Genomic DNA, 25,510 nt, shown 5'->3' with positions numbered 1-25,510 from the left:
CCCCGGGGGGGGGGTCCAGCATTCCAACGTTCCTTCCTCGTATCCGTGTCCGACCGATCCAGGGTCGGCAGAGCAGGAAGGCCAGGAGGGGGGGAGCCCCCTGTCAGGGAGGCACGTCTTCGCCCTACACCCCTCTCCTCCCACCCACCCCTCACCCGTACCGGGGATCCATGTCTGACAGGGAGATGCGGGGGAGGAAGGAGGGGGCTCAAAGTAGCCCTGCCGCGAGGCCTCCACGTAGATGGTGGAGGAGGTGACGCTCTTGCGGTCCTTCTTCAGGGCGGACCTCCGCTGCCAGCGGCACAGCAGCAGGTCCACCTGCTCCCTGAAGAAGCTGGTGGTCAGGGTGTAGAGGATAGGGTTCAGGGCGCTGTTGATGGGCAGGATGAAGACCACCACCCAGGATGAGATGGAGCCTGGGGGGGGTGGGGGGAGGGGGGAGGACGGGGAGAGGGAAGGGGAGAGGACAAGTCTATGCACGTTCATCTTAGTCGATGTGTAGGTTTGTGTGCGTTTGGGGCTGCAAGTATGAATGTGTGATTGTGTGTGTGTGTGTGTGTGTGTTTGCATGAGTGTTTGTGTCCTTAAATATGAATACACTGTTTATGTAATGATGTGTTTATAATATTTACCCTTCCCACATGTGTGTAACCAGTATGTAATGTAGTAAAACATGTGTGTAACCAGTATGTAATGTATACAAACATGTATGTAACCAGTATGTAATGTAGGAAAACATGTGTGTAACGAGTATGTAATGTAGGAAAACATGTGTGTAACCAGTATGTAATGTAGGAAAACATGTGTGTAACCAGTATGTAATGTATACAAACATGTATGTAACCAGTATGTAATGTATGAAAACATGTATGTAACCAGTATGTAATGTAGGAAAACATGTATGTAACCAGTATGTAATGTATACAAACATGTATGTAACCAGTATGTAATGTATAAAAACATGTATGTAACCAGTATGTAATGTATGAAAACGTGTGTAACCACACTCACCTGGAATCTCCACCTCCAGCAGAGACAGGATCTTGACGAGGAAGATGGGGATCCAGCAGAGGGCGTCAGAGAACACGATGAAGAAGAAGCGGTTGGCCACGGCAACGTCTCTATGGAGACGGCTCCTCACGTCGGTGGCGTTGATGCCCGTGTTGTAGATGGAGCAGAACATGCTGGAGTACGAGAACACGATCACCAGGAATGCCACCAGGTTCAGGCCTGCGGTGAGAACACACACACACACCACACACACCACACACATGCACATGACCACACACGCACACACAAACACACACACACACACTATCAAAACAACAACATTCCAGAGCAGTGAAAACCTTGTTTCCACTGTGAATTGCAGATAACCTTTTGCTCGACAAACGTGTTTGTTTACTCAACAAGCCACACCCTTACTAAACCAACCCACTCAGAATGTCAGTGCCCTGAAAAGCTTGATAAGCTTTGTTACGCTGTTGCAACAAAAATCCCTCCGCGCTGTCCCAGCCTGAGGCCCTACCCAGGAATATTCCTGTGGAGTATCCTTCCGCCACAGGTTTCTCCTGCCTGTCAGAGTGCAGGGGGAAGCAGACCCCGTTACGGCCGTAATAGTTCCCAAACAGGTCCTCGTTCATGAGAGGCACGGCGGCGATGATGAAGCCCAGCAGCCAAATGGACACCAGCACCACCTGGTGGAGGAAGAGGGAACAACACCTTTAGACTGCCTTCGGGGGAGAGACGCCTCGTAGGAATGGAAGTGTTCCTAACCTGGACTTATTCTGTGTTTTTTGCTCTTACACTGACTTATGTGGTCAGTAGTACTAGTTTAAGTATTGGCATTGGTCGTTTTTTGTTTTTAATTGTACATCCCTATTGTGACACTGTGTACACTCAGACTAAGTAGACATCCCCCTTCTTGAACTCACCACAATCTGGAACTTTCCAGGCCGCAGGTGGCTGAAGGGGAACACGATGACCAGGAACTTCTCCATGGTCAGGTAGGTCAGCAAGAGAACTGACACCTGCGTGTCATAAAGGATCAAGACTGACACCGACATCCTCCAGAAGGACCCGACAGTCACCTTTCATTTCCTCCCACCGTCATGGCATGCAATCGGCGATGAGCGCGTGTTTGTGTGCGCGCGTTCACGCGCGTGTGTGCGAGGCGTGCGCGTTCACACCTCTGAGGAGAGCATGGCCAGGAAGCCGATGGTTCGACACTCGATGCTCTCCATCCACATCAGAGCGTTGCGGTTATACTGCCCCCTGTACTTCATATCGAACACACCGACAAAGAACAGATACACGCCCATCAGGCAGTCAGCACCTGCAGAGAAGGAGGAGGAGGGACGGTGAGGAGACGAGAGGCAGAGATTAGAGGAGAGGACGGGATGGAGATAGGGGTAGATCATGAGAGAGATTGAAAGCGGGGATGTGGGCAGAGGGGAGGCGGGGGAGAGAGAGATGGGCCACGTATGCATTCCTGGACTGTCTCAGGAATCTGAACACGCGTGGATCTCCGCTGTTCGTCGTCGTGCTTCACCTCAGATTTCGGGCTAATCTGTCGTGCTTCCGCCCAAACCTCATCCGTGCTTGACTGCTCCGGGTCATGTTGTGACATCCACTGAGAACTCTAAACCTTTCCTAACCTACAGCTCCGGGGGGAGGCGGGGGGATTGCGCCTTGAGCTGCCTCACAGACAGAGCTCGGACGGCGTGTCCAGACGCTTTCCTGCTACTCCCTCAGCAGACGAGGAGCCCAGCTGGAGCCCGTCAGGTAATCAGCACACCCCTCTACAAAAGCCAAGCCGGCAAGGCACTAAGAGGGAGAGAGAATGGAGAGTCAGATGGCTAAGCGGTGAGGGAGTCGGGCTGGTAATCAGAAGGTTGGCGGATCGATTACCCGCAGTGCCAAATTACGTTGTGTACTTGGGCAAGGCACTTTACCCTACTTGCCTCAAGGGGAATGTCCCTGTACTTACTGTAAGTCGCTCTGGATAAAAGCGTCTACTAAATGTAAATGTAAGAATGGGGAGAGCCAGCCAGCTGGTTGATGAGGGCTTCAGTCCAGCACACTTAAGAAATGATTGAACTTAACCTGTTGGTATGGCAATGTTTGGGTGACCAATCAGGTTGAAGCTCAGGTCTCCAGAGAAGGAGACTCAATTGGAAAGAAGAAGACTTCCTGGTTAATAACAAGGACTGTCAGATATTCAACCATGCTTCCTGTCTCCTCCTTGTTTCTCCTCATTAGTGCAATTCTCATACCCCGGGTCCTTTTTCGGTTGTCACAGTGTGTTCATCTGTTGCCTCAGCGTGTCGTTCCTACCTAACTACGCTGTCTATTCTGTTATCTCGTATCTTCTTTTCTCCACACCCACCCACCCGTTCACACATACACGATAAACACTTCCTGTCATCAGGCTCCCAAGCACAGCGTCAGAAACAGTGGGGAAGGGTTTGCGCCCGCGTGTGAGTCTCCAGACTGATATCATTCATCCTTGTGTGGTCTTGACGTTCTGTACACTTCTCATGCCTTAAGGGTTCAAAATGAACCCATAAACATAAACCCTGGTGGTGTACAGCTTTCACAGAAATACGCACCCAGGCATGGCAGGCCTACCATGACCCACAGGTGCACAACATAACAACATTAGTGAAGCAAACAAAAGTTAAAAACACAACAACATTAGCACACAACACAACGACATTAACAAAAACGAAACATTTATAAAATGCTGCATAAAAAAAAAAATCTACTACTTACAACATCACAACATTAAGTGACAACACAACAGCAAATGGTTCACACCACCAACATCAGCCGAGAAAACAACAGCATTAGCCGAGAACACCGCAGCATTAGCCCAAAACACAACAACATTTGCAGAAACTCTGCATTTCAAGTGGCTCACAACGGAAGTGCTCCAGACCACTAATAGGGGCACCTGTCTTGGAGGTTTGATATTGAACATAACGCAGCAGCCTACAACATCGTTTGAAACTAAGAGAGGCTTTGCACTGCCCCTAGTGGTCTGGAGAACGTTTTGTTGTGAGCAACTTGAAATGTAGCGTTTCTGCAAATGTTGTGTTTTGGGCTAATGCTGCAGAGTTCTTGGCTACTGCTGTTGTGTTCTCGGCTGATGTTGTTGTGGTGTCACTTAATGTAGTGGTGTTGTAAGTAGTGGATTGTTTTTTTAAACGCAACATCAAATGTTTCGTTTTTGTTAAAGTCGTTGTGTTGCGTGTTAAGCCTAATTTATATTTATGTCGCCGACACTTTTAAAATGGTCGCTGACAAAAAAAAAAGTTTTGGTCAGGCTGCTGCATTTATACTTTGGCAAACACACAGCTATGGTTACATTGTTTACGCTTTGTAGCCTCGGTGATCGATCTGAGAAAATGGCTGTAGCTAATTTTGAGAGGCATTATAAAGGTGTGGATATATTCTAACTTGCTCTGCCAATCTCTCCTTTATTCCTTCCATCTTAAACAGCTGTTGAGCGGACCACTCACAACAGAGGACCTTGATGAACGGACCACTCGAGGACCTTGATGCAGGCGGCATGGAGGTTGTTCTCGGCGCGCACCAGCGACCTCATGCCGATAACGAAGAGGTTGCCGAAGCAGGTGATGAAGGCCATGACCCAGACGGACACGCGGAGGACCACGTTGGCCAGCAGGTCCTCGAAGGAGGAGATGCCGTCCGTGTTGGGCTTACAGGTCCGGACGTGGGGGGCGTAGGAGCAGTACTGGAATGTCTTAAAGTAGCTGAAGAGGGGAGAGGAGAGGAGAGGAGAGGGGAGGGGAGGAGAAAGGGATAGGGGGAGAGGGGAGGGTAGGAGAAAAGGAGAGGGGGAGAGGGGAGGGGAGGGGAAGGGAGGAGAAAAGGAGAGGGGGGGAGGAGAGGGGAGGAGAGGGGAGGAAAGGAGAGGGGGGGAGCAGATGGGAAGGGGAGGGGAGGGGAGGAGAGGATAGGGGAGGAGATGAGAGGGGAGGGGAGGGGAGGGGAAGGGAAGGGAGGGGAGGGGAGGGGAGGGGAGGGGAGGGGAGGGGAGGGGAGGGGAGGGGAGGGGAGGGGAGGGGAGGGGAGGGGAGGGGAGGGGAGGGGAGGGGAGGGGAGGGGAGGGGAGGGGAGGGGAGAAAAGGAGAGGGGAGCAAGAGAAGAAAAGAAAAGGAAAAACAGGAGATCTCATTATTCAAACACCATGTGATACCAGAAGAGACGTAATCACACAGCATATAAACCTTAGACCAGTAGTATGGCTGTGTCCAGTCGTCTGATAGATACGTACATGTGTGAGAGGTTTCCCAAGGGGACGAACATCTTGGTCTGGATGTCAGGTATCTCCAACCCTTCCAAGGCTCTACAAGACAGACCACAGCGCCTCATCAATACTGACAATTACTATTTCTACATGTGCATGACTATAAGACTGAGGCGCTTGTGGTGACTGTGTGTGTGTGTGTGTGTGTGTGTGTGAGAGAGAGAGTGCATGTGTGTGTATGAGAGAGTGTCTGTGTGTGTATGAGAGACAGAGTGTGTGGGTGTGTGTGTGAGAGAGAGTGTGTGTGTATGAGAGAGAGTGTGTGTGTGTGTGTGTATGAGAAAGAGTGTGTGTGTGTGTGTGTGTATGAGAGAGAGTGTGTGTATGTATGGCAGAGAGAGTGTGTGTGTATGTATGGCAGAGAGAGTGTATGTGTGTATACACTTACAAAGACTGGAGCTGTGTCAAATGATCAAAGTGGCCAGGCTGGATATGGAGCAACGGGTTGTGGGATATGTTTCTATGAAGAACAAAAAACAAGTACGGCTTCAATAGAAGATATTGTTATGAAATATTAAAAGTCTGATTGCTGCCTTTTAGGCGTTTCAAGAGTCCGGGGACGAAGGACCGTGGAGACCCAGAGTTCTCCAAGATGAGCTACGAACTTGTTCAGCCAATCAGTGGGTTCGTATCCCCTCGCCTCCCCAGAGTCTTTCTGTTCAGAACGGCTTGAGCAACACACGTGGGCTCACAATCTGCAACTCACAGTTTGATAAGAGATCTGAGGCTCCGGAAGGTGGAGTTGGGCAGCTCACTAATCAGGTTATTGGACAGGTCTCTGAAGAGAGAGACACAAACAGAACAGAGAATGAAAAGTGACAGGGGACAAAGTCTTACGAGTGGCAACATTTGAAACCAAAGTTGATATGCTGATGCGATAACGCATTCATTAAAATTTAGTGTCAGAGTGCGAGAAAGAGAGAGAGAGACAGAGAGACAGAGAGAGAGCCAGAGAGAGAGACAGAGAGACAGAGACAGAGAGACAGAGACAGAGAGAGAGAGAGAGAGAGAGAGAGAGAGAGAGAGAGAGAGAGAGAGAGAGAGAGAGAGAGAGACAGAGACAGAGACAGAGACAGAGACAGAGACAGAGACAGAGACAGAGACAGAGACAGAGACAGAGACAGAGACAGAGACAGAGAGACAGACAGATGGTGAGTTTCACTCACAAGTCAGCCAGCTCCCAGAGAGACTGGAATGTGTTTTCAGGAAGACTGCTGATCTGATTGTCCATCAGTATGCTAAGAAATGAAACACAGGCAACAAATCAAGACGGGCTGAAAAAAATTAGAAGTTTGCCTCAAACAAGGTTGGAAAACTTTTCAGACAGATAGATTGGTCTCGGTTGCTGTAAATGTAATTGTGGCTTCAGGACAGTGACGCCGACTTTCTGTCACACACTTGCACATACGCACACACACACAGTGACAGACCATTTTCCCAGGCAAAATCGTTACTGTAATATTCAGCAACTGTAGCATTCCACCAATGGCAGCGATAGCCTGATTTATGACAAATTGAAAAATTAAATCTCTCTTCCCAAAATAATGGAATAAGACACATGAGAAAGAGAGAGAGACAGATCGAGAGAGAGAGACAGAGAGAGAAAGAGACTTTTGACTAAAGATACCTTTATTGGGCAGTTAGAACTGCCAACCAACCAAGCCGTTTCACCACACCAAACATTTCTTATCAAGACATAACCACTTCACTTACAACTTCCACACAATGTTACTTCCCCATCAAACCAAACGAAAAACAATCCAAAATCAATAAATAAACCCCCCCTATTCACAACTTTAGCTCGAGCCCCCCCCCCCCCATCCACTGCGCACAAGGCACCCCTCACCCCCCACACATCGACAAACTCCACCATTTTTGCCACCAGAGAGAGAGACAGAGAGAGAGAGAGAGAGAGAGAGAGAGAGAGAGAGAGAGAGAGAGAGAGAGACAGAGAGAGAGAGAGAGAGAGAGAGACAGAGAGAGAGAGAGAGAGAGAGAGAGACAGAGAGAGAGACAGAGAGAGAGCTATTCACTTTGGTTGATTTTGATTTTCGGTTTTGTTGTCACTGTGTCTTGCAAATTATTGTTTTCTGTTCTTGACGTTGTTGTGACTGGTGTTGTTGCTGTATAGTTGTGCTAGCTGTGATATGTTTGTTGGCCCTGATGTTCATCTGGGCGTTTTGTTTTTGCCACGTTCCGGACAATACTGGCTGTCATTCCTTGTGTTGTTTTTGACTGGTGTTGTTTGTATGTATGGTTGTCTGTGGTTGTGCTTCTTGCTTTGGCAATACGGTTGTAATGACTGTCATGCCAATAAAGCTGAATTGAATTAAATCTACTTGAGAGAGACAGAGAGAGAGACAAAGAGAGAGACAGAGAGAGAGAGAGAGAGAGAGAGAGAGACAGAGATAGAGAGACAGAGAGAAAGAGACAGAGAAAGAGAGCGAGAGAGAGAGACACGTAGAGAGAGACAGACAGAGAGAGACATAAAGAGAGACATAGAGACAGAGAGAGACATGGAGAGAGACAGAGAGAGAGACATGGAGAGAGACAGAGAGAGAGAGACATTGAGAGAGACAGAGAGAGAGAGAGAGACATAGAGAGAGACAGAGAGAGAGACATGGAGAGAGAGAGAAACAGAGAGAGAGACATGGAGAGAGACAGAGAGAGACAGAGAGGGAGAGAGAGAGAGTCAGAAAATAGGGCAAGGAGATTTCCGCACGCGCCACGTCGCGGCTGAGATCTTTGAAAGACTGGGAAGGTGCTGACTGAGAAGCCCCCCCCCCCCCCCCCCCCCACATCCAAACCCCTCAGAAAGACAAGTCTCAGTGAGATGTCAACTGATTACTGATTTCAACTGATTACTCTCACGATTCACAGTCAAAGTGTTCCCAAATAGAGACTCTTGAGACACTGACGATACATAAGTGAGAGGGCTGGGTGAGATGAGCTTCAGACGCGGAGAGACTCGAGGCAGAGACAGGAAACAAGGTCTCGAAGGAGCGAGAACAACATCCTGTCAGACATGACTTTGTGCTTGCGAGGAAAGACTTCTTGTCGTTGTCCTAAAAAGGAGATGAGGCAAACGGTGTTGAAGGACGCACACACACACGCACTCCCATACTAAATCCACACCGGCACGCACACACAGCATACACTGTAGCAAACACTAAAACAGCATGCCCGCATAAGCGCACACACACAATAAACTCCCTCCTCCCCCACCCACACACACACACACACACACACACATACAAACGCACACATAAACACACACACACAAACACACACTAAATTAAAAAAAACAAGGAGAGACAAAGCCTTCAGGAAAACACACAGCAACTTGAGCAGACAAAGGAGAGTCTCGTCCACGGTCGACTCTTCCCGCTCCCCAGCCAGCCGTCAAGAGACACAGCTGCAAGCCCTCAGCTGATTGAAGGGAAATAAGACACACTGTAAAAGAGTAGAGAACTCACCGGAAGGGGAGTTTACGCTGGCGGGCATGTGAGTTAAGAGCAGGAGTGCGGCGCATATTTAAATGTTGATGGGCTTACGGTGCTTTGCTGTGTCTCGACAGACTTATCCAGGAGCCGACTGTTAGAAAAACCGGAATCTACCGTTGACCTATTTCATTTATCGTTGTTCAATGTTTTTGTAACCCCCCCCCTCACACACACACACACACACGCAGCAAAGGTGGTATGAAATATTTCTCTGTAACAAATGGAAGTAAAATGTCTATATGTTATAACTGGGACGTTTGTCCATACGTTTCTATGTGGAAGCACAAACACACACAGAGCTTTCCAGTAGTGCCGGACTCACAGAACAGTCAGCTTGCTGCAGGACCTCAGCGGGGCGTGACTAAGGCTTTGGATGTGGTTCCCCTCTGCGTCTCTGGAGGAGGAGAGACACAACACAGGAGAGAGAGGAGTGGATCCTCAGCATGGCCAGCAGGCAGGGATTTCAACACAGACACTTGAGAAGGACAGGGGATTTGAACCCAGGCGGAAGAGTAATAGGTAGGGAATTGGACATGTGGCACTTCACAGGGATGAGGGATTTGAACAAATGCAGAAGAGTGATAGGTAAGGATTTGAACACGTCCTTCACAGGGACAGGGGATTTGAACTCGTGCAGAAAAGTGATAGGTAAGGATTTGAACACGTCCTTCACAGGGACAGGGGATTTGAAAATATAGCAAGATGGGACAGTGGCTATGAAATTAGGCAGCAGTGGCAATTAGAGACCCTTTTCTGGAAATTGAATTTGAGCCATGACAGTTTTGAGAGACAGGGAGACAGGTTTTGATTGTGGTAGGAGGTGGGGATTTAAACACAGACTGTTTGGAGAGCATGAAAAAGCCATGTTGTTCACAGAAAACTCACACTCACGGTCATTGTGACCAGCCAGGCCCCTATTAGGAGGCGGACACAAAACGCACACTCACAGACGTCCGTACGCAGACACACACCCACCTGCAAACACACACTGTCACGCTGACCCAATATTCAGCAGTCTTCCCAGGACCTATTCTTCTTCCGCCAAACACTCATCTCCTTTTCTTTACTATCTCCCTCCTTTTCTCCCTCCCACCCCCTCCCTCCCTCCCTCTCTCTCTCTCTCTCTCTCTCTCTCTCTCTCTCTCTCTCTCTCTCTCTCTCTCTCTCTCTCTCTCTCTCTCTCTCCCTCTCATCTCTCTGTTTGTCTTTCTCTCTCCTCGGTCGGACTCTCCTCTACCTGTCTGTCCATTTATCAATTTCTCTTCCTCTCCTCGTCTTCCTTTCTCTCTCTCTCTCTGTCTCTCCCCCCCACTCTCTGTCTCTCTCTCCCCCCCACTCTCTGTCTCTCTCTCCCCCTCTCTCTCTCTTTCTCTCTCCCTCTCATCTCTCTGTTTGTCTTTCTCTCTCCTCGGTCGGACTCTCCTCTACCTGTCTGTCCATTTATCACTCTCTCTTCCTCTCCTCGTATTCCTCTCTCATCTCCATGTCTACCTCTTCCTTGCCCTCCTGTGTTCTTTGCCTCTCTCTGTTTTCTTAGTGTGACAGACTCACATGAAGTAACCCCCCCACCACCCCCCCTCATCTCTGTCCATTTCAATCTCACCCTGCTGAAGTACCAATATGGACGTCCTCATTGGGAGATATCAATGCAGAAGCGGAAGCCTGAGAACGTGTTTTCGTACTTTAATGAGGATATTGAAATTGATGCCGTGAAAATGATTAGTGTTTGGCCCCCACTCTAACACGACTGATCTCACGCACACACACATACGCTCACAAAGAGTGATCCAGTGAGTACTCACAGCCACCCCAGGGAGGGCAGGTGGTGACAGAGGCTTGGCGAAGGAAGTTGATGCATCGAGGTGTTGATCATGGAGCTGGAGAGAGGGAGAAACTCTTCAGAGAGGACACACACACACACACACACACACACACACTGGCTCGTACGAAGAGATGCAGAGTCATCCAGATCCATACAATATATCCATCCATACAAACCCGCACAGAGACGCGCATTTACACGCACACACACAAACATGCTCATGAGTACAGACACACTCACACACTAACCTCATACCCAGAGATGCACAGAGACACACACAGGCACGTACACATGAGTGCTCGCACAGAACATATCCACTAACACACACAGATGCAAAGATTCATACACACACACACACACAAATAAACACCCCAGGGGGAAGCACACAGTTGACACCATTATTTGGCAGCAACAGACAAAAGGCTGCAGGATGATGTCACAGCACTCCTGTTCCCGCACTTGAACTAAACCACTGAAGTTGGCAATCCTGACTGCTCTGTGCTCGACTAATCAGCCTGAGGTCTAATCTTGTCATCAAACTAAGTCGGTGTAAACATTCCTCCGTGCACAGGTAACAGCCTGACCAGAAGCAATTGGCCTGTTAGCACCTTGACACTAGATATTCCTGAACAATTCAACAATGCAACCCCTTTCCCCTCTGGGGTTCCCTCAGCCGTGGGTTCAAAGGACGTTAAGCCGTGGTCTACCATGTCCAGTGGCTCACTGTGAAAGCGTGGCGTTCCTTTAACACACTCGGTTCACGCGTTCAAAAACCCAACGGCAGAGCTCCATCCCACAGTGCTGTCTAGTAGCACACACAGATGAGTAGGTTCGAATCCCCTGCAGTCTGTACGGTCGTTTCTCATCCCGGCCCCAAAGCAGGCAAGGACAACAAGCAATATTCAACAGGGGGAGACGGGGCACTCATTTGCATTTCCTAATCAACGTTAGTGAGAGAGTAAACGACAGAATAATTAAATGGGGAGACGGAGAGAGAGAAGAGGAGGCAGGAAGGGGTGGGGATGTGTGTGTGTTTGCATCTCTTCATGAAGTGTTCCTTTTATGGGTGTGGGTCTGTGTTCACACCTCTTAATCAGATTTTCTTTGAGTTAGAGGAAAGAACTTGGACGAACTAGAAAGGAGACGACAGCTTGCGTGCAGACAGGAGGCAAGGCGCACACACACTCACACACACACACACACACACACACACACACTGGACCCCTTACAGACACACACAAACACAAAAACAGGGGTATAAAACACACACACAGCGGCCTACACACCAGGGGGAAGAAAAAAGCATCCATCCACACACACAAACACACACACACACAGACACACACACACACACACACACACAGCAGTACTACCCACAGGAAGGTGAGTAATGGGAGGCCTAGGAATGTATCCTGAGTCAGGTTCTTTAGTGGGTTGTGATCCAGCACTCTGCAGAGGGAGAATATACAACCATTACAGTTAGACACTTGGGATTTACCTTTCCATTTCTTCATTCCTGTACTAGTTTTTTTCTTCAATTCTAGGCGTAATATGTTATTTTTATTCATGTCCAAGTCAGAGAAAAACGAAGTTAGAAAGTTTCTAATAGTCCTTTCAGAAACACAAGGACAAGCACGGAATGGCAAGTAAGATTAAAGTTAGGCATAATTGCTCAGACTGTGAGGGTGTCAACTAATCCTACATGGATTCCAAAGTAGTTTTACCAGTACTGTGAATGAAAATCCATCCAAGTTGGTGTGCGTGTGTGTGTTTGTGTCGGTGTGTGATTGTGTGTGTCCATTGCTCTCACTCACAGCCAGTTCAATTTGTGGAGTTCACTGAATATCCCAGGACTGAGGGAGGAAATACGGTTCTGGCTGAGGAACCTGAGAAAGAGATAGTCATAAAGAATGAAAGAGCGAGAGAGAGAGAGAGAGAGAGAGAGAGCAAAAAAAAGAGAGAGAAAAAGAGACGGAGAAAAAAAGAGAGAGAAAAAGAGAGAGAAAATGTGTACAGTGGTCATTATCAGTCTTTAAGCTATTGCCCGCTGGGGTGGATGCTGTTTCAGATGTACAACATAACATTCCAAACAGACAAAACTCCACAGAAAAGACACACCAAAAGCCCTTTATGTTTGGTGCAACATGAAGAAGAAGAAACTCCCACTACCCCAACACGGACGCTAACAGAGACTGAAAGAAACAAAAAAAAAAAGAAGAAAGAGGGATGGAGAAAAACAAGCGAGTGAAAAGAAAGAGCCGAGAGAGAGAGAGAGAGAGAGAGAGAGAGAGAGAGAGAGAGAGAGAGAGAGAGAGAGAGAGAGAGAGAGAGAGAGAGAGAGAGAGAGAGAGAGAGAGAGAGAGAGAGAGAGAGAGAGAGAGAGAGAGAGAGACAGACAGACAGAACCACAAAGAGACCGATGGATGAGAAGACAGACCAAGCAAGTCTCATAGAGGCACCAGACGCTGTTTCAGATCTCAGACTGGCGTCTCAGACGATGGCATGTCCTCTCCGCTGGACTATCTTTGGACCCCCCCCCAAAATCTCCCACAGACCACCCTTCTAACGGCCAGACTGAGCAAAGCGAACACAGATAGCAAGACGCACCGGGGGAGACGATTTACTAACTGTGTATCCTTTTCAAAAGCCCTAAAAACAACAATAATATTTACTACTAGATGAGCAATGCCTCTCCTGTTGGTTAAATGTCCCGAGACAGTTTATGGGCAATGCAGCGCTATAAAGTATGCTCAATAAAGTAGAGTTTAGTGCAATGTCGGGTAGGAGAGGACTGATGGAGAGTTATGACACAGATGGAATTGGGTGACTTCTAGCTTGTGTGTGTTTGTGTGCGAGAGAAACCGATTGACAGTGTGGCAGGCAATTTGGAACCACAAATGCCAAGTAAGACCAGCCCCACCATGTGGGTGGACTAATTGTATTTAAATTAGTCATTTGTTCGCTATAATTGCCAAACGGTGGAAAAGGGGGTTGTGTGATATGAAATGAGGAGTTATGTAGCGATTAAGACAACGTTTACCGACCCGGATGCTGGGATGGAAAGGTCCCCATCGTAGAGATTAAAAAATACATGATTTATGGAGATGCTAAACATCCTTCTATGGATTGCTCCGTCTTGAACCGCATGCGAGGATTCAAGCAGTTGCTCTCAGTAGACCTTTGTCGGAGCTCTCCAGAACACCTGAGTGATGCGAAGCCAGATTCCATGACCTCAGGTCAAGTTCAAAGGGACGGAGGCAGGGGCGGAGGCAGGGGCGGAGGCAGGGACGGAGGCAGGGATGGAGGCAGGGAAGGAGGCAGGGACGGAGGCAGGGACGTTGAGTGTCTCAGGCGTGTACCGCATGCACGATGTTCTTCCTGTGGGCTATTGCCAAACTTCTATCGATGTGAGACTCATTCAATCAAACGCAAAACCACCAATGGGTATGTGCTCAGTTTTTTTACGGACTAGATTTATTTAATTTAACAGCCTGAATAATGAATACACTTCAAATGAATTGTTAAATGATTTATAAATGGCCATGTCCCATTGGCACAGCAGCGTCTGTCTCTAAAGGATCCTAAGCAGAGCTTGGGAAATTGTATTCAGTGGTGACTTAACTTCCTGCATCGTAAACAAACTCGAAATGTACCCCGTGGAAACTCATAGTCATTTACAAAAATTGCATTTGCTTAGTGAATAATGGATGCTCGATTGACTGATGGTTTTTGATTGAATTTGTGGTTAAAAACATCAAAAAGGTTGAAGCGTTGCCAATTAGGGTTTCTCTACATTTACATTTAGTCATTTAGCAGATGCTCTTATCCAGAGCGACTTACAGTAAGTACGGGGACATTCCCCCGAGGCAAGTACAGTGAAGTGCCTTGCCCAATGACACAACGTCATGTTGGCACGGCTGGGAATTGAACTGGCAACCTTCAGATCACTAGCCTGATTCCCTAACCACTCAGCCACCTGACTCTCTCTCTCTCTCTCTCTCTCTCTCTCTCTCTCTCTCTCGCTCTCTCTCGCTCTCTCTCTCTCTCTCGCTCTCTCTCGCTCTCTCTCTCTCTCTCTCTCTCTCTCCCTATCTCTCCCTATCTCTCCCTATCTCTCCCTATCTCTCTCTCTCTCTCTCTCTCTCTCTCTCATCCTTCTTCTCTCCTTTCTTCACATCCTCCTCCCGCTTCATTCTATTCCTCTCCTAAATGCATGGCTCACATCTCTCTCTCTCCTTCTCTCCTTCTCCCCCTCGGGTCTGTAAGTAGTCAAGTATCACAGCGTAAATCGGTGAGAATTCTTGAATGTCATTAGCATTCCTTCAGCGTTTGTCAGTTGGAGACATGTCCCACACACAGCACCCTGAGTGTCCACACCTGGCCGTGCTCTTCATCTGCCCCCTCCCTCCCAAGATCCACTACGATTGTTTGAGTCCAAAACAAGATGTATATTCTGTTCATGTCTCTCCAACTTTGTCTTTCTCTCCCTCTTCCACGGTGTACTCACAATTTGCGTAGTTTTTCAAGACCACTGAAGGCTTTTATGGCGACCATCTGGATCCTGTTGTTCTGGAGGTACCTGGAGACGGACACACACACACACAAACACACACACTATTGTGTTCCTTGTCAATAAAATATGCTTGTGCGGGTTCAACCTTCTCAAAAATGACATTAAAAAAATTGTTTATGGCTTCATTTCAAGGTATTTAAATTGAAATGAAACAAAACCAAACCCAGCCTTTAACACGTAATAAAGACAGAATGTTACAGAGACAGAGATACAGACAGGTTGGCAAACAGGCAGCTGCATTGCAAATACATACTGAACCTTTATAACAGACACAATCATTCCTGCATTAGTCAACAGATTAGCCAAATCAATATGGCCACACATTGGCCAACCACCCCGAGAATACGGCCAATCACACAGATACGCACTGACGAACACGCGCACGGCAAACAAACACGCACGCTCGCATATAATCATGTTTCTCCTTGCTGGAGGGCATATTAACTCTTTTACCTACGACTGAAGTCCATCTCCCTCTTGGTTGCTTTCATTCTCCTGTCACAACATCTTGATTAGATGTTCCGATTTAAATGTCCCAGTGACTGATTCTCCCCGGACCCCAGTGTTCCGACAGTGCTCTAAGCCCGCCCCCCCCCCCCCCCCCCATCCCATTCCTTTCTACCTCTTACTTATTTAGCAGGAACTTTTTATCCGGAGCCGTATACATGGGGCGCGCGACTGGACCCCTCAAGGTCATCTGCACAGCACTGTACCGCACGAACTTCCATGCAAGATGCCTATTCCCAGGTCTGCGTGTTCTCCCCTTGGGATCTCCGTCTGAACTTTGACTCTGTGTTCTCGTGTGCGAGCCGACAGGAAGTGAGCGAGCCGACAGGAAGTGAGCGAGCCGACAGGAAGTGGGCGAGCCGACAGGAAGTGAGCGAGCCGACAAGAAGGGTCCTCCGCCGTGTGGCCGCACGTGGGCGGGTGAGTGTGTGTTGTGCGCGCGAGTGTGTTGTTGCGTCTGCATGTATGCTTCTCACGTGTGTGTGCGGATGAAAGGAATCTCATGAGTGCATCATCTGGTTGGCTCACAGTCTATCTGTGAGAGGGTTGGTGATGAATGGAATCAGCATACCACACACACACATCACACACACACACACGCACACACACACACACAGAAGCTCAAACTCCCATGAGCACAATCTTTCACCAGCACAGAGATACACACCCACTCACACAAGCTGCATTCATCACTCCAGAGAGAGAGTGAGACTAGTGAGGCCAGAGAGAGACTTATAGTCTCTCTCGTTGGGAAAAGCTAATACGACGCGTATACAACGCAAGGATAAATCAGCTATTCAAATGGCAGACAACTTTACGCTATTAAATCATCATAAGATGGAGAGTGGTTGATTCCCAGATAGGAGCAGAGACAAACTGACTGTTTGAGAGAGGCTCAGTACGATGTGAAGAGTGGAAAGTAATGTCTGTGTGTCTGTCTGTCTGTCTGTCTGTCTGTCTGTCTGTCTGTCTGTCTGTCTGTCTGTCTGTCTGACAGCTGTTTAAATTAGTGAGACCAGGGGCCTGTACTACGAATCAAGATTTGGCGTTAGCGAGTTAACTTCAGGTTCAACCCCGGGTTTTCTGTACTACGATGGTGGATTTCTTGTTACTGGGGTAGATCCCCATGGTAACACATACTGAACGGCTAACCTGGTTGGGAGCAGGTTAAGTTGGAGATCAGAGATCAACCGGTATAAAAACCCCGCCCACTAACTCATTCTTGACGATAATGTCGTCACCGTTCATAGAAGATCCTGTGCAGCTTGATGCGGGGATAGTCAGAGGTACGCTCAGAAGAAACAGAACATTTGTATACTGACAAAACACTTTCGCATTCCCTCATGAGTATCTTTCTGAAAGATATAGGTTCTTAGCAGAGGGAATTACGTATATTGCCAGCTACTTGAGCCGTATGTTGCCAATGCGATACATTGAAGCTGTGCACTCACAGTCCCACAGACTGTATGCATATCGTTTCGTTATTTCGCTACGGGTACTTTTATAGTGTGGGTGATGCGGAGAACCTGAGCAAGAACTCGGTCTGCCTCGCAATTTGCAACAGATTTTCTTTAATGGCTGTTGCCACCATATTCTGATTAATGGAGTGATGAAAAAGAGATATCCAAAGTGCCCTTTGTAAAAACTTTGGACTCTAATTTTCATTCACTCAATGTTCTGATTTCCGTTCTGGAAATGTATGCAAATGATATCATATTTTACAACTTAATCATTTGCTCATTTAAACATACATTTACGAAACTAGTAATGAAAACAATATTTGACCTAGCCTACTATTAGTTATCAACTGGGCAGGTTTCATGTTGATATATTATCCCTATTCACTGGGGTGTCTCCCCTTAACCCATTCTGTTGTCCATGGGTTGCTTTGAGCCATTTTCTAATCATTTCCATATCAGAAATTCGTTTTTTTTCCCAACCAAAACCTTTAAAACCAAAAAGAACAATGTTTTTCTGTGTTCCCTAGGAACACAGAAAAATATGTCAGTGTAACTAAGTTTAGTGTCATTCATTCTGTCAATTACTATCTCTTCTCATATTCCAGTTTTTCTGTCTCCAGCCTTGTTTTTTTAATTAAAAGCCTCCAATAATCGAGCTCCTGGTTTTTTTTTATACAGGGCCCCTCACATTGTCTGCTCCAACCTGAAACAAAAGAGCATTGTCCCTTTCCAAGGCACACTTGGTCAAAGTTGAAGGTGTCCATTTGACTACTACAAGGTTCATCGCTTATACCTTGTGTCTTTTGTCTTGGCTTTGAAGTGGAGGCCCTAGGCTCAGGGGGTGGAATAAGTTCCTCTTCCTGCTGAGTTTAGCACCATAGCAATTTAATCAATTGAGTCATATTTGAAATGAGCACTTTAAGGACTTGTGTCTTATGTTGAGACCACCACCATTAGTAAGTCATCACAGAGACTTCAATCACAGCCACATGTTCACACACTCTCACCATCTGTGTTACAAGTGGTAAATACAACTCAAAAGTGTATCCACAAAATGAGCAGGCAGACACAGTTTCCTGATCATCTAGGACCTCCACTTGAGAAAGTAAATGGTATATTGGATCAATATTCAGCAACCACATATGGCATTAGTTTTACTGTTACCACTGTATGGCACAGTGGGACGACAGTCACTGCAGAGAACAGTAATACATTTCACTCCTACAATATTCATAAATAATTGTTGAATTAACATGGTCACATTACTTGATTACTTGAAACATACATATGCCTGGGCTTCCAACCTGCTGCCACCAGGGTCCTTCCATCACGGGGTGACCCTGATAGCTGGACAGGACCAGCTCTTCAGCAGGAGTGAAGTCCTGTGGAGGAGCCGCCCCCCCCCCCCCCACCAGCTGCCTAATTTTTCGTCCTGTTGGCTGCAAGCAATTTCATTGTTCTATAGGCCTTTTGTAGGTATAAATATCTTTAAAAAAGTACTAGTTCAGGCAATTCAGCCTTGTACTTGTTGGCTGTATTGGCTACTGCTGCTTACCGTTTTGAATTATGGTTTTATTTTTTATTTGCTCCCACAATCGTTTGCCACTGCAGGGTTGCAACTCAAATAATACAGCAACAAAAGTTTAACGTGGAATACACACGTGTAATTATGATCACATCTTCAATAAGTCATGTAGCTCACGCATTTACAGCGTCTGCTATTTCCTGCCAGATTGGCAGCAGCGACTTTGTTGAATTTTGCTTATATTATATGTCTGTATTCCTGATATGTTTGTATTACAATATTTCACGCAGGAGGAGCAGACAAAGTTTGTAAGATTATTGTTTGCTCCTCCTGCGTGAGATATGCGGCTCTTGTTTCGTCCAAGTTTGCGATTGTACATACAGTGCAAACACCGCCACCCTTTATGTGAACGTGCACGTCTCTCGATTGGAAAGATCTGGGTTGAGTTTGAGAATTGATAACCGCCGTCGTAGTACTGCTTATCGTGATTAAGATTGTTAGGCTTGGCGTAGCCGGGTAACTGAAAGTAATCCAAAGCATGTTGATCTTGATTCGTAGTACTGGCCCCTGGCCTTGGTTAAGGTGGAACATGTGTCATTAGATGTTAACTTTGAGTGTGTGGTTGGTCATGACAGCGTCAGATAGGCCGTACTCACAGTATCTTCAGTTCGGTGTATTTAGAAAACACGTTGTTAGACAGACTGCTTATCTTGTTGCTTTTCAGGGACCTGCAACAGAAGACCATATACACACGCAGACACACACACACACAGACACACTCACAGACACACACACACAGACACACACAACTAGAATGTAGACAATCTTGGGACGACAGTCTATTTAAATTGACCCTAAGAGATTGGATTCGTTGGTTTAATGAGGCCATTTTGCTGGCCAAATTAATGGGCTGTCCAGACAGAGACACACACACAAACAGTTGGAAACAATCTTTTACTGGCAAGATAAGAAACAGTGTAGAAACAGGGGGAGAGACAAACCCAGGGCCCACACACAGAGAAAGACACACACACTCTCGTGACTAGACGGATATGCCGGGATACTCACAGCCAGGTGACGTTGACCGAGAGCTGGGGTACCTCATGCAAGTTGACCTCCACACATTGCACCTCGGTCATAATACAGTTACAGCTGTCTGGATACTGCTGCAATGCTACACACACATTCACACACACACGATTAACTATACAACCAAAGTAGAACACTTGCTAAATCATTACGTGAAGATTTACGCATGCAGGTAAACAGAGACTGTATACACACACATAAACACTTACAGCAATTATCTGGTAGAGGGGGATTTTGGGGATTGGCATTCTGAACAAATATGTCTGCCCATCCACTATTATCTCCTTTACAGAGGAAAGAAAACATTGAATTAGACGAGGACAAGGAAAACTGACACACACACACACACAAACACACAAACGGAAACACAGAACACACACACACAAACGGAAACACAGAACACACACACACAAACACACAAACGGAAACACAGAACACACACACGGACCACAGAACACACACACGGAAACACAGAACACACACACGGAAACACAGAACACACACACGGAAACACAGAACACACACACGGAAACACAGAACACACACACGGACCACAGTTTTCCTCGTCGGCTCCGTTGGGGCAGTCTCGGTGGCCGTTGCACTGCAGGGCCTGGGGCAGACACACAGTCACGTTCCCACAGGGGAACTGGCCCAGGGGACAACTCTCTGGTGGTACCCCGCTGGGCACCAACGCTGGGGCTGGACACAGAGAGAGAGAGAGAGAGAGAGAGAGAGAGAGAGAGAGAGAGAGAGAGAGAGAGAGAGAGAGAGAGAGAGAGGGGGGGGGGGAGAGGGAATACGCAACAATGTATTTTGTTCACACACTGACCAATTATAGCCCTCGTATAGAAAACAGTTATTCCACAAAAACATTCAATCCACTGCTGATCATTTCCTTTGTTTTCTGGTTTTCCACAAACAGAGCAATCACAAACTCACACACACAAACACACGCGCGTGCGCACACACCCGCACACCTTCATATTCTGGAAATACTAATCCTTTCCCTCAGGTGTGGACAATTGAAAATGCAAAGACCATTCTCCAATAAACGCTCAAACCACTGACGCCATCCCAGGCCTTGCTCTCCATCACTCTTATGGCCCATCTGTACCACGTTATCTATTTAATTGGATACAGGTCAAAGACAAACCTGGTGACTGCACTGGAAGACATCTGGAAAATGTTCTCACAATATTCGGGGAGGTTCTGTGGCCAATATTGCTTTGGAGAACATTTTAAATATTCCAAACCGCTCCGAGGTGTAAGCCACAAGGCCCAGAGATGATGATAATAATAATAAGAAGAAGAAGAATAAAGTGTTTTACTGGCAAAATAACATTTGGAAGGAACTCCTGAAAAACGTTTTGCTATATGTTTGAAACTAAGTTGAAAAAATGGAAGAGTACGGCGATAAAAAAAAGAACGTTCCCACTGGAGATGGGAATGTTTTGAGGACTTTTTGAAGGGGCTTGTGGAGTTCTGGCTGTAACACATACACTTCAATCTCTTCCAGCCCTGTTGACAGGAACACAGTGATCCTCGCCTTGATGACTTGGAAAGCAGAAGATGGAAAATGGAGGGGGGGTTCTAATAAAACATTTAGAACACCCCATAATGTGGGCTGTAGGAGAACATCAAAGTCTTTCAAGGTATGAAAAGGGCATGTGTTTGTTAAGCTGTGAGTGAACCAGACAGCACACACAGACACACACATAGACAAACTAGACGAGTGCAGTAAAGACACTGTTAACAACCTGATAGTCCGGTCTCCACTTCTTCAAAGGTTGCTGGTGTATATACATAAGATATAGAGAGATATAGAGAAAGAGAGAAATACAAAGAGAGAGAAAAAAACGGTTTTCGGACCGAATATTTATTGCCGTGTTAATGTGGCACAAACGTCAAGCAGCCAACTGGACTGTGTGTTTGGTGCAAGGATGAGTTTGCTTTTAACGCCACACCACTTCCCTCTCCGATATATCTGCCTCAGCTTTGATCAGACGCAGGCAAGGAGCCCGAAGGGTAATCCCCCTGAAATCCTCTTTCTTTCCACCCTTTCTTTCGAGTGCGTTTATTGCTCTCCTCCTTAGCCCTCTCTTCTTCTTCTCCTGCGTCCAAGTCATGCTCCAATTTCTGGGTCTCACGTCGACAGAGACCTTGAAGTTAAGTGCCCAGAGTTAGAGCGATTTTGCGGTTCAAACTATTGGGCCAGGTGAAATTGGACTTGGGTTAAAGGTGTATGAAGTACCTGGCTTGGGTTATAATTATATGTATAGGATTTAGATTTTTTTTTAACTCTGAAAGAGAGAGCGTGTGCGTGTGTGTGTCTGTGTGGGGAAAAAAGAGAGAGAGATTCTTAAGTGACTGGATCAGAAGATTTAAAAAATATGTTAGTGGAAAAAATCTGAGTTGACCAAATCGTTTCTCGAGACACGTTTTATGCACAAATCCAATACTGTATGTTGCTTTGTTTTAAAAGAAGTCTACCAAATGAATATATTAATTCCTTACAACTGTGTATATGGTTAATGTGTTTTTAAATTTTTGGTTTTCATCCTCCTATTTTACATTTAGTGCTCATTTTTATATCTATTACATTATCTTGAGAGAGGCACAGAGAGAAAGAGAAACATTAAAGAAAGAGAGAAAGAAGGAGAGAGAGAGAGAGAGACAGAGAGAGACAGAGAGAGAGAGAGAGAGAGAGAGAGAGAGAGATTAAGTTACGCCAAGAGAAAAGGTTCTCCTGAGGTGGAAAGCCACACAGAATACCTTGACGCAGAAGGATGTGCCACCATTATCGATAAATCCTTGAATTGCTAGACTCATCCCTACCTCCCTTCCCTTCCCTCCCCTCTCTCTACACACACACACACACACACACACACACACACACACACACAGTGAGCTCCCAAGTCTTCTCACTGGCCCGTGTTTCTGACTGTGGCTAGTAATCTGCGGGCGAGCGCAGCAGACGCACTTGAACCTTAATAATTGGATTGAGAGGAAGATAGAGACTATTATCCACGCACGGGGCTCAAGGACCCCAGTGACACAGGGAAACACTGTGGAGAAACTGGACTGAGTTTGGCCTATGTGAGGGTGTGTGTTGGTGTGCGTGTGTTTGTGTTCTGTGGGTGTGTGAATGCGGATGCCGACAATTTGACATGTGTTTATTTATTAAACGCTTTTATCGAAATTGATGTACAAATACTAAGTCCGCAGATAATCAGGGACCAGGACTTGTGCTAACAGTATTTCAAGGGTTAGTGCCAAGGAACTGTCTGTTTCTTTTGCAGATACAGTGCAAGAACAATCGCCATTATTCTGATTTTAGAACAGTGTAACCATAACAACAATATCATACCTCAAGTGCAACATTGTAAAAAAGTACACCAAGACGGTCAAACATAGTTCCTGGAGATCTACCGCCTAGGTTTTCACTCCAAGCTCAGTTGTAACAAACATGGCTCCCATTGTTATGCAGTGAAACTTAGAATAGGAGTTAAGTGTGCTGGGTAAGGGTTGGAATGAAAACTTACATTAGGTATGCTTCCCTTGAACAGGGTTGGGCCATCCCGCTTTGTACATCGTGTCCACAAGTTTTTAAAAATTGTACGCAACTCAATGTACTAATGTAACCAAATTAAGAGTGAACCTTTTGACACATTATGCAAACACCTAGGGTTCTGTGAACTTGTTTATTTCATACCAACTGGTTTTATTCAATCTTCTCTTGTGATCGGTGACAAGACACAAGTTTTCGACACATGTGCCTTGTCTGAACACGCACACAAACGCACGCACGCTCGCAAGATTGTGCGCAATCAATTTCACACTTCATTGCAATTTAGTTACTTCTATTCCAAGCTGTCATAAATGATCGGTGAGTTTGCAGACCGAGACCGAATTTAATTTACAAACAGACGAGGTCTACAGTGTCATCTTGTTAAAGTCAGCTGCAATTGATTGATTGCATAAAAACTCACTTCTGGAGAAACCAGCGTCTCATTAGCAAACACGTTCTATTGTTATTGTTACCAACGACACAAACAACAGAAATATGCAATATGTATCCATGCCAAATAAAGTTTAGTTCAATTCGCCGCCTACCTATGCTGGCCGATTCTGTCAGATGCATAACAAGCACCAAAGCCCACACATTCACTCTCATGGTCTGAACTTTCACCACCTTCATGGTGATGTGTTCATATTCCAGATAAAAATGGCCAGTTAGGAGTCCTTAGCGACGCAGGATAACATTGTACCATACACACACCAGAGTTGCGTCTCTGTGCCGCATCATATTCAGAACACATCCATTAAACATCCAGGTTTCACCCCCTGTTAATTCTTCTCCGCCATACAGAGTGAAAGAAGTGACAGATTTTGTAGGTGCGCAGGAGCAGTGGAATTCTTTCTGTTTCTCTCTCTCTCTCTCTCTCTCTCTCTCTCTCTCTCTCTCTCTCTCTCGCTCTCTCTCTCTCTCTCTCTCGCTCTCTCTCTCTCTCTCTCTCTCTCGCGGACTCACTCTACTAGCCAATAGGACAGTCACTACATGCACCGACCCCACCCACAGATACTTAAGTGGAGACACTGCGTCATTTCATCAGCGATAGATTCAATGACTGTAGATCTGGTCACAACTTTAGAAAACATTAATTAACTCAGTTGTGCTTTGTCTGTTTAAACTAGTAAACCGAATTAACAGTAATTTATGTGTGAAAGCTTGTTGTGTGGAGCAACACATCAAAGGTTAGGGTGCATGCCTCCTAGCAAGTAATGATGTATCAGGGTCAAATCCCTCCTGGCCTGTACTGGTTGTCTCCATGGATACAAGTCTCAACTTAAATCCACTAAACCCGAATAAAGGAATTTATGTTCTGATGGACACCCTGGGGAAACACCAACCATCCACCAGCTGGATGCAAGCCTTCTCTGTCCTGTGGCTAAGCCTCAGCTAGGGACTGGATGGTGAGGGCTGCTGTGTGTCTGTGTGTCTGTGTGTGTGTGTGTGTGTGGTGGTGGTGGTGGGGGAGAGGGGTTCGAGAAGGTCCTTACACGACCTTTTAATCCAACAGCCTGGCAGTGGAGCCTAAAAATGTGTTAGGACGCGATAAGAAATTGATCATCTCAAATGTCCGTCGTCTTTAGTTTTCACGTCGCACACCCTCGCGCACACCAGCGAGAATAGACACACGTTCGTGCATGTTCGTTGTTCAGGTAAACCTGACGTCCTCCTTTTTGGGGGGGGGGGTCAATCCCTTCTTTTGTACACTATAAAATGTTGTACATCTGATTGGAAGGAAAGAGATTGTCGTGGACCACTTGAGTGCCCTGAGTTAAATAAGCTGGCAACTGCACTGGCACCTGCCCATTGGAAGTTACGGTTTCCCTGCCAAACGTTCCTGGTTCACTGGGGGGGTGGTCATGCCTCTAGGTAGCTATGCCTCTGAATATCACAGAACACTTTAGATACAAGCCATTTCTTATAATGGAGAATCAGAGATCTGATTAACATAGACAGCGAAACAAATTTCTACCCAGGGATCAAGCCTTACCATCTGTGAGAGATTATGCTTGGTGTCATGGGTAACACAGCCACAAACAAACTCCTTTTATTTTGAAATAATTCATGAGAGGACTTGTGACAGATGGACGAGTGAATGCTCATGGCCCTGGTGTCTGTGTGTGTA

General features: G+C 46.5%; 1 protein-coding gene across 1 annotated transcript; it reads right to left on the bottom strand.

Annotated features, from left to right (window-relative positions):
• Nucleotides 1-47: 47 nt before the first annotated feature.
• On the bottom strand, nucleotides 48-24,249 carry rxfp2a (relaxin family peptide receptor 2a). The gene is given in 22 exon segments (XM_084684058.1): nucleotides 48-207; nucleotides 210-416; nucleotides 1,012-1,230; nucleotides 1,529-1,697; nucleotides 1,935-2,030; nucleotides 2,190-2,335; nucleotides 4,502-4,503; nucleotides 4,548-4,778; nucleotides 5,303-5,374; nucleotides 5,724-5,795; nucleotides 6,042-6,113; nucleotides 6,502-6,573; nucleotides 9,161-9,232; nucleotides 10,641-10,715; nucleotides 12,038-12,109; nucleotides 12,475-12,546; nucleotides 15,168-15,239; nucleotides 19,382-19,453; nucleotides 19,794-19,899; nucleotides 20,024-20,098; nucleotides 20,367-20,507; nucleotides 23,928-24,249. Coding segments are annotated over 22 exon segments (2,256 nt in total). The 5' UTR covers nucleotides 24,013-24,249; the 3' UTR covers nucleotides 48-151.
• Between the last annotated feature and the right edge of the window lie 1,261 nt (nucleotides 24,250-25,510).

The sequence above is a fragment of the Hypomesus nipponensis genome, chromosome 20, assembly GCF_054491055.1.
Source record: "Hypomesus nipponensis isolate SF chromosome 20, ASM5449105v1, whole genome shotgun sequence".
Classification (NCBI taxonomy): domain Eukaryota; kingdom Metazoa; phylum Chordata; class Actinopteri; order Osmeriformes; family Osmeridae; genus Hypomesus; species Hypomesus nipponensis.
Note: the sequence above shows the minus strand (reverse complement) of the source record. Positions and strands in the feature narration are given on the sequence as shown.